Raw genomic sequence first — 13,961 nt, forward strand, 5'->3', positions numbered from 1 at the left:
TCCGAATCTTTAAGCTATTTTTAGAATCAGTGCGCTGCGCTATTGAAGTGAGACGAACGGTGAGATGGCAAGAAGCTTGGTGGGTCTAGCTTGGGTACAAACACACCATATACGAGAGGTATTGATGGTTTTTCAACCATTCTCAAGAGAATTAAATAACAAAAGACACGGCGGCCATGTTGGAGGATATAACAAGAATTCATCAGTTTCTCCAAAGCCATCAATATCACAATAAAACGTTTAACTCAACAATTTGTTTTAAAACTTCCTTTAGTCATTGCTTGTACCTTGTTTAGTCTTCTGGTATAGATTCAGCGCGATTTGAGGCCGTTAGGTGCGTTGTTGTTGTTGTTGTTGTTGTTTTTTTTTTTGTTTTTTTTTTCTTTCAAAATTTACTGCTCTCTACCTAAATAATGGTTATTTACATTATTTTAGATGAAGAACAGATTTTGAAGAAGAAAAAACACTCAAAACCTCCTCAAATCGCGCTAAAACTTCGCCAAAAGACTAAAGCAACGACTGAAGCACGTTTTATGCAAATATTGCTAAGTGAAACATTTATATCTTTATCGTAACTCCCATACATTCCCTTATTTATAACCATACATAGGAACCTTGTTTGGGCTGCCTGTGGATTAGCCACAAACAAAGCTACTAATTTTTAAAAAATCCTAGTTTTGCTCAATCTTAAATAAACATCTTGAATAAAGTTAAGTATACTTTGAAAGAGGGTCAGGCTCCTTTGAAAGAGCAGATATATATGGTTCATAGCGGTATTATCTCATATGATACGACAGACCTTTAGCTGGTAAGGTCATTCAAATGCAACCTTGAATGAATAATTCATAAATTTAAAGCTACAATTCGCCCTAAACTGTCTTCAAATTTCACAATATATTCATCATCTTGAAAATTTAGGGAATTATGAGATTAAAGACTTACCTTTTGATTGAAAATAAGGACAATAAAAGACGATCGCTGAAGGCAAAGCTTCCCAGCCATTCGCCATTGACAGCCACGTTTGAATAAAGCGGGCTTCAGCTGGTCCCTTTTTAGGGATGGATACCCATATTAGGATCAGACACCCCCCCGAAGGACGCCTGTTCGAATATCACATCAAACGAATCTTTGATCAATAGGTACAACGTGGATGTCTACAACGTGTAAGTTTTTAATATTTTTTTTTCATTTTAAGATTTTTCACTTTATAACCTATCCAGCTTTGAGTTTCATCCTTTAAGTTTTGAATAAAAACCTCGTCTGATTTATATTGTATTTTATTTTTTTACTAGTGTTTTGGATATAACAGGCAAACATTATGCCCTTCAAAGTGCTGGTTACACGCCGAGTCCCTCAGGACGCTATTGAGCTTCTCAAAGATGCCAAGTAAGTACAGTAAAACTTTAACATAAGCTTACATACATTTATTTTATAAAGATCGTTAGTAATAATTCGAATTTTATATTAAGACTATCAGTGGAAATAACTTCGACAATGATCAGCTCACTAAAATTCGGATATTGAATACATACAGGTAGTGTAGCTTTCTGGGTTAATTTTGACCTGAGCAGCCTACAACTCGTTATCATGATCTGTCCTTCAGTATAGACGGATTTTTGGCTAGTCGTAAGAAGGGTTAAAAAAATTGTGGACATTAAGTAAGAAGAATTTATAGAATGATACTATTTTTGCAGGGGTAAGGCCCAGAGCTTGACTTTTGACAAGAATGAAATTTAAATATGAATTATATGAATATCATTTAAAGTGAAATAAAGTGCCTATAGTGCAACTTTCGTGTGACGGTGAAAAGTTCACGACACGGCCATACAAATCACATTGCACGAGAATTTGCTCTCCATCCAATCAAATACCCAGAACACGGCATAAACATGGTGCAGACACTGTCACACCAAGATCACGGCACTTTTAGACCAATCATATTGCGCGTGAAAAATCAGCCAATTAAAATTATAGAAAGTATCACAGTCACAGCACGTCATGCTTTTCATAGTCATACGAAAACTGCTCTATTTAACATCAGTACTCCCTTCAGTTGGAATTCAACTGCTATCGATGGAAGCCGACGGTGCACACTTTACCCCTTCTCTCCATCAGTGCTCTGTTTTAAGAGTATTCAAAGCTGAAGCTTCACGGATTAGAGAGAAGTTGAAACAGACTAGAAGATCCTGAGGATCGAACCATTGACATCCAGCTCTGAAGGTTGCGAACTAACCAAGCTACACCTGCTCCTATTCAAGAATGCATAAAATTCAAAAACATCATTTTAGCATATCAGTATTATAAAGGTTGAGGAAATCTTTGTTTTATTGATGTTTTGCAATCATTCCCAAGAGAGTCAAGAGACAAAGACTTGGCAGCCATGTTGGTGGTATTGATTAACAAATAAAGCTAATTAGAATATTTTTCTTAAATAACACCAATATGGCTGCAATGAGGTATCATGGAAATGATGAATAATCTGGCACTGATCTCATGTAAAAAATGTCATCAGCTTAGCTTAGTGGCATTGTTTGATGCCGAGAGTCACTAAATATAATAGAATGAAAAAATAGAAAATGACAGCATGCATATCTGCTATTTGCAGTTATAAAGCACTCGGGGATTTTCAAAACTAACATGAGAAAGGAATGAGGGGAGGCTGTATGCCTAACAGAATGCAGTATATTTATTTATCATGAAGGAATAGAAAAGACGCACGTGTGCTGTGTGCAGTTATAAAGCACGCGGGGGTTTGCAGAACACGAGAGAAGTGTCAGGAGAATCACAACGCGTAGCGGAGTGCTTCCTGACACTTCTCAAGTGTTCTGCCAATCCCCAAGTGCTTCATAACTCCACAAAGCACAAAAAGCAAGCTTTTTATTTCTTTTATAAAATACGAATTTCAATAACCGTTTTTTTTGGATAGGAATGATGCAACTGAAAGTATGTGAGCGTGCTGTGTACTCTTATAAAGCATGTGCTCCCAACCAATCAGAACACGAGATTTAGAACAGTTATTTTATCATAGATAATAGGCTATCATCTGGGAACAGATAAGCAAAAGTCACAGTTTTGAGTTTGAAGGGCAATCATGCATGTTTTGCCAGGAATTAACTTGCCCACCAAATCCATAGGGTGTTCCATCCTAACTGGCCTCCACAATTGTACTGCTTATTGGTGGTCTCACTCAAGATGATACAACCAGCTGTCGCCAATACTAATAATTAATATTCTCTAATCATTAATATTGTTAGCTACCAGTTGGACTATTGGGAAAAAGATGATCCAATTCCAAGAGATGAGCTCCTCAAGAGAGTCAAAGAAGTTGATGCTATATTCTGCTTGTTGACTGAAAAAATTGATGCAGAGCTTCTAGATGCTGCAGGTTTGAGAAGAGATCTTTATTAATTGACTTGACCAGTAGATCAAGCAGTCAATAATTAATGTTACCTTATTATATATTATGGGTGGTACTGGTATGGTTGCTTCAAAAGAAAGCACTTTGCTTCAAAAGAAAGCACTTAGACTGATATCATTCTCTGGCTATAGGGATCACACAAACCCACTTTTCCTAAAATACAATATACTCAAATTTCCTGAGCTTGTCTTCTTACACAATGCCATTTTCGTTTATAACTTTAGAACTGGGAAGCTCCCCAAATGCTTCGATTCGTTTTTTGAACCAATTGAAAGAAGACATAAGTATAACACTAGACTTGCCTCTAACTGCTGTTACTCTCTCCCAAAAGCACGTACCAACTATGGTAAATTTGCTCTGAAATTTGCTGGTGTGAAAACTTGGAATGCTATTGAAAAGGATTTAAAGCAAGCTCCCAGCATATCGTCATTCAAAAATACATTGAAAAAATCCTTGTTAAAGAATTATGAAACATGATTTTCCATGTTATGTCCTTGATTTTTCTCTTGTAGATATCATTCTATCCATTTCCAGTATGAATATACGTCGTCACATACAAATATATAAACAATTTAAGTATTAATGTACATTATTATAAATATAAGTTTAATATAATTATGCTTATTCTTCCATTCTTCCTTACTTTTTTCCTTTATACATAGATTAGTACTAATATACATATCATACATATATATGCTTATTTTTCCTTATTCTTGCTTTGCTATCTACTTGCCTAGTTATATTGTACATAAGTTGGAAGCTTGCTGTCCTGTATAGCCCTTATAGGTTATTATAGCGAGCTTGCATCTAATATTCAAGGTAATAGTTGAATGTAATTTAAAATTTGTAAAAGTGATGCAAATAAAACATTGTCATTGTCATTGTGGTATATGCTGGTAATCTGCTAGTACAGTGCAAGCATTGCCTGTGGATTCAAAGATCAGTTATAGCTGGCTCAAGCCTTGCAGTTATCTCCCCCTCCCCGAGCAAAACCCCCCCAGCTCCACACACTTTGAATTAAGGTGCTCTGTGGTCTTAGTATCTGGCAGATTTGAACTTAATGTTTCATGTTGACTATTTGTTTGATTGACAATATATATTCTATTGCCATATTTCTCTGTTGCGACTGTTGTCTTGATGAGCACATAGCAATGAAAACAGTGGTAATGTAGAGAACATAATTTTTAAGGTTTTTTTTTGTATTTTGCAGGACCACAGCTTAAAGTAGTTGCCACTATGTCTGTTGGTTATGACCATGTCAATACCAAGGAACTGGCTAAGAGGTTAATTTTATAATAATTTTATTATTATCCATTCTGAAAAAAAGAAAAAAACTAGGTCAAGCTGGCTGGCATTATGGGGCTATCCAGTCTTCTGGGTCCTTTTGCATATGTGCCACAAACCTATTGTATTCTTTGTTAGCTTCCCTCTATTGAATAACTTTGGGTCTTTTCCTTTGTTGTTGTTGTTGTTGTTGTTGTTGTTGTTGTAGTAAACTGTGTAGACTACCAGGAGGAGGAGCCAGTTTTCTCTCCTACAATTATGGCTTTCCTGCATTCTTCCTGGCTGTATTTTCAATGTGTGGGATAAATACTGATGTTTTTTTTTTTTGTTTTAAAGGAATCTGCATCTTGGTTTTACGCCTGGAGTTTTGACTGATGCAACTGTAAGTCCTTAATTTTTTAATTTTTTAAAATTATGGTTCTTAAAAACATCCACTGGCCAGGAGTAAAATGGTTATGGAAATATGTATATTGATATAAGGGCTGAAACACCCCCTCAGACCACTGACACACCCCAAACAAGTCATGAGAAATCTTTGGGGTTCCACGAATGGATAGTTAAGGACCTTTAATACAGCTTAATTGGGTGATGCATTCCCATTTCAGACCACATGTCATTTCTTTGAGAAAAAGATTCTTTGTTGAGTCTTACCCATATTCACGTGTCTTCTCATGTGCAACCGTTAAACAATGAAAAGATACTCTAGGGAATGACACAAGGTCTGAATGAGAAAACAGTATGCTAAAGTTAAAGAAATCTACTGTTATTTATTCATCAACAGGCAACTCTTAATGTGGCCCTTTTGCTTGCTGTGTCAAGAAGAATTGTAGAGGCTGCTGCAGAGGCCAAAAAGTAAGATGAAAACCCGTAGTTTTGTCATTGATATATAGCTGTTAATAATGGAGTGTTAATAATGGTGCAACTCCAAATTGGTGTCAGTAGGGTGTCAGGTAATTACAGCATTACACATGACAAATCCAGAGCAGTTCCACTTTTCTATTTGTTCAAAAGTCACCACACCATCCTTAAAGCTTCCCTTTGATGACAACCAGCCAACACTGAACTGACAGCTTAGAATAACTGGTGGTCAATCGACAATGTGTGGCCAGAATTGGAATTTGTCCAGTCAAATCTTTGCCTTGCCAGTCATTTTGACCAGTAACGCCGAGCTAGAAAGTTATGACTGAGCTAAAATTAATTTGGCCGATCATAATGGCTGGCAACTGACTGGCTGTTATTCTAAGCCCAAGACAGCAAACCAACAACAATCATTAACCACGGATATCCTGTGAACACAACCTACCTACACTATACTAAATAAGGGGTCAGGTCTTTACTATTACTGACTTGCATTTTGTCATTATAAAAACCAATTATTTGTCATTTAATTTATTTCCAGTGGTGGTTGGGGAACATGGAAGCCAATGTGGATGACAGGAGCTACATTGAAAGGAAGCACTGTTGGAGTAGTTGGGTTTGGAAGAATTGGTAAGTAAGAGGAACCAGCCATGCATATCACACACTGTTCTCATAATGGCTGACAAGTGCATGAAAACAAGGTCACCCAGTCATTAGTTCACAAGAAAGGACATAAAAGCACATGAAATGCATTTATAGAATAAAAGTTTAGAAAATGACCTTTCGTCTTGACCTGAATGAGCAGCCTTGCTCAGCCTTGCAGGATGACTGGGTGACCTTGTTTCCATGCGCTGGTCAACTGTTATGAGAGAATGGTGTATTATTTGTCTTTATTATTTTTTAATTGTTAATTTCAAATTAATTTTTTTTAGGTTTGGCTGTAATGAAGAGACTGGCTCCTTTTGGAGTTGCTAAGTTTCTGTATAATGACATCATACAAAGAGATGATGGTGAGTTTTCATCTTTGCATAGAAAAGTGGGTACTGTGAATGGTCTATGCTTCTAAGAAAAAGAAATAAATAATAAAGACATTGTGTACTGTAGATATAAATATATAGTTGATATTATTAGTTTATATTATATATTTCATTTTAAGTTTTTTTAAGTTTCTGTTGTTCAGTATTCTTTTTTGTGTACAAATAAGACTATTATTAAGGTGTCATCATCTCACCCATCCAAACCTCGTGGCAAGGAGGGGCCCATGTTTGAGCCCTGTCTAAGTTAGTATGTGATTTCAGTTTGTTTGATGTGTTGTTATCCCCTATGTTACAAGAGTTTTTCTCTGGGTTCTCCATAACATGCCAGCTTTCCTTCCTTCATAAAAAAAACATAATTTGAGAGTTGTGTGTATAGAATATTCTAATGTAGTAAGAAGTGTGTATGGAGGATACACGGCCCCACCAGCTTCTAGCTTTAAAGCCTACCGTGTATAAATAAAAAGATTTATTTACTTAATTACAAATTTTACTTTTTATTTGCCCTCATAGTAAACTGGTGAAAAAAATGAGAAACTTCAAAGTTCATAAAACTGAGATGAAGTTGAGAAAGCTGTAGTAAGAATACACTTTCCATTTCCTCCCGCCCATTCTATTCCCATTTATCCACTTATATTCTCCAAGATTCGTTTTTTTTTATCCAAAACTTTATGGGAATAAGATCGTTTGGATTTTTTTCAGTCCTTTCATAGCATTCTCCATGTGGATAAGATTCTTTGACAAAGTGTATGTTAATGTTTGCTAGTCATAAATAAAAGGTGCATTCCTCTGAAGAATTATCTTCAAAAAATTGAAGGAAGTTATGAATTTATTTTTTCAATAAAACTGTTTTGTTTTTTTTCAGTGGCCAAGGATGTTGGTGCTGTTTTTGGTAAGTACTATACATGTGTCATTGAATTAGGGAATCAAGGGTCATGGGTTAGTGGTAGTGTGCTAGCCTCTCACCTTTTGGGCCTTGGGTTCAACTCCTGGACTTGGGATCAAAAGTGAGTAGGTTCGTTAGGTCTCTCCTAGCATCCTCTCCAGGCATCTCCTTGTCTCTTTTTGCTCCATTTCCTTATTTTTTTTTTCTTTTTTTTTTTTTTTTGCTGCTGTCAATCAAAACTTATCAGACAGTACCTTTACATTTACATTTACATTTTGACTGGAGGGAGGAAAACCAAATTTCAGCGTGCTCATCACAGCTACAGAGTTTGCATGTTTATGAAAATAGCAGTAAGGTAATGATTTTCTTTCTCTCTTAGCTGATAGAGACACACTGTTCCGGGAGTCTGACTTCATTATTGCTTGTACCTTGTTGACTGACGAGACCAAAGGTAAGAGTTTGAAATTCCCAGGGGGGGAGGGGTATTCCAATATATAGAAGGAAGGAGATGCTTGTCGAAAATTTTTGAAACTGTTCCCTAAGAGGTAGCCAGGTGGGCTTAATGACAAATTATTTTTTATTCCTAATTGGTACCAATTATCTATTATCAGAGTGAGAGAAGTCAGATTATAAACCGAAAATAAATATCCTGCATTATGACTGCCATTCTGGCTGTCATGATCTATTCTCAGGTATCTTATCATCGGCTCTCACTGCTACGCCATCCATTGATGCTTGGTGCGAAGTCTCTTTTTGTGATCATTTCAGAGTTTTATAATTTTTTTATTCTTTTCTTTTGAAGGCATGTTTAACAAGGATGCGTTCTCCAAAATGAAGAAGAATTGTATTTTTGTCAATGCTAGCCGGTACGTTTTAACTTAACTTTATCCTCCCCCCCCCCCCCCCCCCCCCCCCCAAATTGTCATCGCTATAATCACCAACGCAAAGAACACTAGTACACTAGTATCACAGCTCAACAGGTGAAGAATTTGAAAGAATGGTGAAGGCACCTCTGACAGCTGTTATACGGTCCATGTATGACCTCAGAGCACAGCTCTAACCAGTTTGAATAAGTTGGTATTGGTTAAATAGTAGTCTAAACCTACTATGGTGTATCACAAATCCTGTGCGCTGATTGGCAGAGCTACTAGTCATCTATTATAGTGAAAGACCTTGGCACAGGTCTAGTGGATGCCTTACGCATAAACTCTAACGTCGAGTTTGATTGATTGATCCTTACAGAGGTGGAGTAGTGAACCAAGATGACTTGTACGAAGCCCTGAAGAATGGAGAAATAAGAGTAAGTGGTTGGCCATTTATGGCCAAAACAATCTAGCAATAACACGCACTCTAGCCCTGGCTCGTACTCCGAAATAGAGGATATTACCCATGATAATAATAATAATAGAAAAGAAAATAATATTAAGTGTGTGGGGTTGTTGAAATAGTATTATTCTCATGAGAAAATACAACCAAATTTGAATAAGAAAGAAAATTCGTTAAATATTTTGGTAGTGGTAGTAAAATGACGCCATCATGCAAATGTCTTATTAGATTTAGCTTAGTTTAGATGCCGAGTCAGGAGAATGAACGCACGACCTCAGCGACACACACTACCCGTGTTTCCCAAAGCTTCTAAAATACATCGTGCTAACAAGTGAATCATTGGCCTTAGGAATGTCATTTTCGTTAACGTTTTACAGGGCGCCGGTCTAGATGTTACTGTTCCTGAACCTATTCCCTTGGACCATCCTCTACTCACCTTGAAAAATTGCGGTAAGAAAACAAAAACACGCTCATTTAATACACAACAGCATGCGAAAAACATAAGAATAAGCAATAAACAAACGCCGTTAGGTAAAACTCTTGTGAAGCTGGTACGACGCCGAGAAAAGACAGTGCCTGCTGATGAGCAACGCTTTAAAAAGCGCTACGTACCCAACTTCTGATCAGCGGCTCATAGCAACAGTCGCGCTAAAAGCACAGCACGCGGTATCTGCTGGGCACAGTAATTTTGCAATCCGTCTTTTCCTCCTGCGTCGAACATGCGCAGTAAGATTAAGGTCAAACGTAAAACTTCACATGAGCCGAACCTAATGACATCAAAGAAAATCGCCTCCATTGTTTCAATTAAGTTCGGCTCCTCTGAAGTTCGATGTTTGACCTGAGCCATAGAAATAAGGGCTCTGGCAACGAGATTGACTAATTTCGCTACACGCGCAACATGTTCTCTAGTCTCCCCCACAGCCGCTTTCAGTGTCGTCACGCAACGCTTTCTCCCCTGAGTAGCTATTATAGTAGCTACTCAGGGGAGAAAGCGTTGCGTGACGACACTAAAAGCGGCTGTGGTGGAGACTACATGTTCTCGGACTTCGTATAAATCCCTTCCCGTCTATCAATAAAGTTCTTACGATTTTTCCGTTTTTTTACAACAGTTATTGTCCCCCATATTGGTAGCGCAGAAGAAGCGACCAGAACAGACATGGCGACTCTTACATCAAGAAACATCATCGCTGGACTGAAGGGCGAAAAGCTTCCAGCGGCAGCTCAACTATGAAGAAATGTCTTGGCGTTTTTGTTTTTTTTTAAACTAATTTTCAGATAACTATAATTCATACAGTTCTTGTTAATCAGTATTTGTCCAGGGAAAATTTCTTGCATTATTTAGGGGAGGGGAGGGGTGGGTGTGGTAATAAAATTACTGGTGTATGACAGTGAAAATCTTTTACTAATTGGTTAAGAATTGCTTGATCAAAACTTATGTTGGGTACTTATACTGGGTTAGTGTTGCCATAGTAACAAGTTCCTATATTCCAAGGTCAGTAGATGTGCTGTGTGGTCACTCTATTGCTGTTCTCCTAACCACCACTGTGTGGTAGACTGGTTTGTTGCAGTGTATTTGAATACTGGGTTAGTGTTACCATAGTAACAGGTTCCCATATCCCAAGGTCAGTAGATGTGCTGTGTGGTCACCCTACAGCTGTTCTCCTAACCACCACTGTGTGGTAGACTGGTTTGTTGCAGTGCATTTGAATACTGGGTTAGTGTTACCATAGTAACAAGTTCCTATATCCCAAGGTCAGTAGATCTGCTGTGTGGTCACTCTATTGCTGTTCTCCTAACCACCACTGTGTGGTAGACTGGTTTGTTGCAGTGCATTTGAATGCTTGATTTATAGCATTATAATGTCCGAAGTTATCCTCGTTATGAATGTATGTTGCTGCAGGTGGCGTGAATCCACACAAACCCAATGAGATATCCAAGTGTAAATGCCATTGATCTTTTGCGTGCCATATTGGTACTCGTTGCCTTTGGAACTCATATCCTTTGAAGTTCGCGTAAGAGAAGTTGACACAGTATCCCCTTTGATTCCCACTATTGATGATATCAAAGTCTTTCTTGTATCCAAGCACAAAGCCAGGAGTAAGAGAATCTCTGTTTTGGTACTCACACGTAGCTCTGAACATGGTGGCCTTTGTTTGGATGTACTTCATGCTGCTTAGCGACAGGCGATAGTCGTTCCAGTTATGGGATTCCTGGTTCCTCGGATGATTTTGATGGAAGGCTTTGTTATTGAAGACATAGTTATTTTGTAGAGAGAAAGACTCGATGAGAGTCCAGGTCTGGTTTGGACTTTCAAAAGCACAATAAACGGGTACAGTAGTCTTGTTATCACTACGGGTGATAATGTAGGTACCATTTGCTGGCATGGTACCTGGTGCAGTTCCTTTCAACACATCAATACAAGACTTAATTTTCATCTCGCAGGTTTTTCCACCGATGGTATTAGGACACTTGCAGCTGAACTTGACTTTTGGTGTCTCACAGTGTTCTACACAGGTTCCTCCGTTCATACAAGGCTGACTTCTACAGCAACCATTATAACACACACCCGCAGGATGAACCATGTGGGATTTCTTAAATAGGAAGTTGAAAATTGATTTTAGTCACGCACTGTTCATGTGTAACGCAACAGCAAACACACCAACACTCACCCCTTTGTAGAACGTCTGCTGTAGATCATAGTACACGTATCCTGTCTCATTTACAAAGTCTGCTGCCTTGGAAGTCTTGTCCTCATCCAGCAACTCACACCGGACATCTTTCATCTGGAACGCCTTACAACGACAGTCATTGACACAGGACGAGAAGCACGTGCGTGAAACATCAGTGGTAATGTTTTTGTTGGAGTATCCTCTGAGATGTTTTCCCTTGATAACTTGGTTGTTCTTTGGGAAAGATCCCGAATAGCAGGTGCCTTGACATTGGAACTCACTGATCACGTGGGCGACGCATGATAACAGCGTGATGATCACGTTAAGTAACCTTGACGATGAATACATGGTAAAGGCCAGTTTTTCCGCTGGGCTCTATGTTTTTCTCGGAATCTTCTAAAACAAAAAGCAAAAAAGAACGAAAACGCAATTACTGTAACTTATAGAAAAAGCGTGGTGTGCCGGTTCTGGTTGTTGATTGTTTGAGAACGTTTTTGGACTCAAGAAAAAAAAGCCGATTGAATCTTTGTTTTTAAAAAAATATTATATAATGAAAAATGTACTGGCCTAGGGGTTTTGGTCTTCGAGCTTTGAATTATTTAGGCAAATCTTGTTTTCTGCCATTTGTCAAAAGTTGTCAAGACGGTAAAGTCAGTTTATCATCTCAACCGAAAACGAGCTCAGGACACTGACCCCTTGTTTCTCACGGCAGCTGGTACAGGGTTCGTGCTACTCCTTAAACTCCTTGAAAACTCCTTGAATTTAATTCACGTTTTCAAGGGCACTTGAAAAGCTCTTGAATTTTACGATTTTAGCGAAATTCCTTGAAAACTCCTTGAATGATTGCTTCGATCATTACTTGCATAGTTCTGAAATAGATCTAATCAGAAAGATTGGAAAATCTGAAAGTCAGCCATGTGCAACCACCGTGTAAAACCTTGGCATAGTTAGCTGAACATACTCCTTGAAAATTCATTTTTGGGTCTTTGTATACTCCTTGAATAGCCCTTGAATTTTAAGTGGTTACCTCAGCACGAACCCTGCTGGTATTTTAGTGCATAAAAGAGAAAGCATTACTCATCTCAAGTTCAATCTTGCGATTAATTTTGATTTGTAAATTTTTCGAATGACAATATACGATAATGAGTAATAAAAGGGGAAAAAGGGGAAAATGTTGGGAAACTGGCTTCGTTTATATGTTTATTAATATACAACATTTTGACTTTGGCGGTAAACGGATGTATTTTTTATTGAAATGACTTCCGTGTGATCAATAAGCCTGAAGCGAGATGACGTTTTACCCCCGTCTCTAGACCATAATCCTTTTCACATTGCTTTTGTTCTTTAATTATGACTATTGTTCCTATATCCTCTAAGGAATCAAAAATTTTAATATGAAAGAATTTTAAAAACTATTATGGTATAGAGTCGGGGGTAAAACGTCATCTCGCTTCAGGCTTATTCAGGGGCTGTTTCAGGGCTCAATAAAACTGTTATTTGAATATTCAAAAATTTTGAATTTTGCAGCCGGTGCTTATTTATGAACTGAAACTTTGTGATCCCCAAATTTGATCTCAAGTTAATCTAACTATCACACTAGTTTTTAGCTAGTTATCTCTTCTTATAACTATCCAAAATACTGACTTGTGAAACGTTAGTTTAAACTGTTTAGTGTGGTTTCATTTCTTCTCAGTGGACATCATTTATAGGGAGATGTCCCTCTATTAACATACTAAGTTATGGATAAAAACCAGTAATATAGTTTCCATGCATGCGGGTTCCTATTTGTACGTTCGATAAGACGAGGCATACGCCTATTTCAAAAGTGTGCCGTCGGAGAGAGTGGAATCTGAGCGAGTAACTTACGCTGCAAAATGTAATAGAATTCAATGCCGAATATGAAGTATGACCTTGCCGTTAGGAATGTGATTTTTCGTGTTTTGATAACATAACGACGCAAACATTCCGTTAAGTCTCAGATCGCCTATGGCAGATCTCTGACCGAAAACGTGTTTTGAAACAGGTGTAATACATTGCTTCGTACGTGTCGAGTAAAGATGACTTACCTCGCAAGTCAGCTAGCATCAGAATATGGGGTGGTTCCAGAATGAGGCAACTTTGAAGCGAAATTTGAACTAGGTGTAATACATTGCTTCGTACGTGTCGAGTAAAGATGACTTACCTCGCAAGTCAGCTAGCATCAGAATATGGGGTGGTTCCAGAATGAGGCAACTTTGAAGCGAAATTTGAACTAGGTGTAATACATTGCTTCGTACGTGTCGAGTAAAGATGACTTTACCTTACAAGTCTGCAGCTAGCATCAGAATATGGGACGGTTCCAGAATGAGGCAACTTTGAAGCGAAGTTTGAACTTGAGTACAATCGGCTTTATTTCAAATGCTTTAATTAACAATTGTCCACTTGTTAATATTTAATGTTTGAGTTTTCTGTTGAATTCTTGATCAGTTTAATAACAATCTGCAGAT

General features: G+C 37.8%; 2 protein-coding genes across 4 annotated transcripts; one reads left to right on the forward strand and one right to left on the reverse strand.

Annotated features, from left to right (window-relative positions):
• The first annotated feature begins 1,025 nt into the window (after nucleotides 1-1,025).
• LOC116287637 (glyoxylate reductase/hydroxypyruvate reductase) lies at nucleotides 1,026-10,077 on the forward strand. Of its 3 annotated transcripts, none has more exons than XM_031694321.2 (14): nucleotides 1,026-1,163; nucleotides 1,293-1,386; nucleotides 3,255-3,385; nucleotides 4,629-4,701; nucleotides 5,039-5,084; nucleotides 5,484-5,554; nucleotides 6,102-6,190; nucleotides 6,493-6,570; nucleotides 7,460-7,486; nucleotides 7,860-7,931; nucleotides 8,283-8,346; nucleotides 8,723-8,780; nucleotides 9,184-9,256; nucleotides 9,916-10,077. In XM_031694321.2, exons 2-14 carry the CDS (start codon nucleotides 1,319-1,321, stop codon nucleotides 10,035-10,037), a joined length of 972 nt encoding a protein of 323 aa, XP_031550181.2. In that variant the 5' UTR covers nucleotides 1,026-1,163; nucleotides 1,293-1,318; the 3' UTR covers nucleotides 10,038-10,077. The 3 variants fall into 3 exon arrangements, with proteins under 3 accessions (XP_031550181.2, XP_031550182.1, XP_088896414.1); XM_031694322.2 differs by having other exon boundaries at nucleotides 8,723-8,774; XM_089040288.1 differs by lacking the exons at nucleotides 1,026-1,163; nucleotides 1,293-1,386; nucleotides 3,255-3,385 and adding an exon at nucleotides 4,082-4,237.
• Nucleotides 10,078-10,251: 174 nt separating this feature from the next.
• Nucleotides 10,252-13,846, reverse strand: LOC116287636 (uncharacterized). Its single transcript, XM_031694317.2, has 3 exons — nucleotides 13,542-13,846; nucleotides 11,476-11,871; nucleotides 10,252-11,397 (listed from the first exon to the last, which is right to left on the reverse strand). Exons 2-3 carry the CDS (start codon nucleotides 11,821-11,823, stop codon nucleotides 10,585-10,587), a joined length of 1,161 nt encoding a protein of 386 aa, XP_031550177.2. The 5' UTR covers nucleotides 11,824-11,871; nucleotides 13,542-13,846; the 3' UTR covers nucleotides 10,252-10,584.
• Nucleotides 13,847-13,961: the final 115 nt, after the last annotated feature.

This window comes from Actinia tenebrosa, unplaced genomic scaffold (assembly GCF_029948245.1).
Source record: "Actinia tenebrosa isolate PJP-AT-01 unplaced genomic scaffold, QUT_ActTen_1.0 PGA_scaffold7__59_contigs__length_16204524, whole genome shotgun sequence".
NCBI classification, from domain to species: domain Eukaryota; kingdom Metazoa; phylum Cnidaria; class Anthozoa; order Actiniaria; family Actiniidae; genus Actinia; species Actinia tenebrosa.

Bases quoted from the DNA above. Each gene is read 5' to 3' on its own strand.
- LOC116287637 (XM_031694321.2), top strand. From the start codon at position 1,319: ATGCCCTTCAAAGTGCTGGTTACACGCCGAGTCCCTCAGGACGCTATT. The intron at 6,571-7,459 runs GTGAGTTTTCAT...GTTTTTTTTCAG, and splicing joins CATCATACAAAGAGATGATG to TGGCCAAGGATGTTGGTGCT. The intron at 9,257-9,915 runs GTAAGAAAACAA...TTTTTACAACAG, and splicing joins ACTCACCTTGAAAAATTGCG to TTATTGTCCCCCATATTGGT.
- LOC116287636 (XM_031694317.2), bottom strand. From the start codon at position 11,823: ATGTATTCATCGTCAAGGTTACTTAACGTGATCATCACGCTGTTATCA. The intron at 11,398-11,475 runs GTGAGTGTTGGT...TTCCTATTTAAG, and splicing joins AGCAGACGTTCTACAAAGGG to AAATCCCACATGGTTCATCC.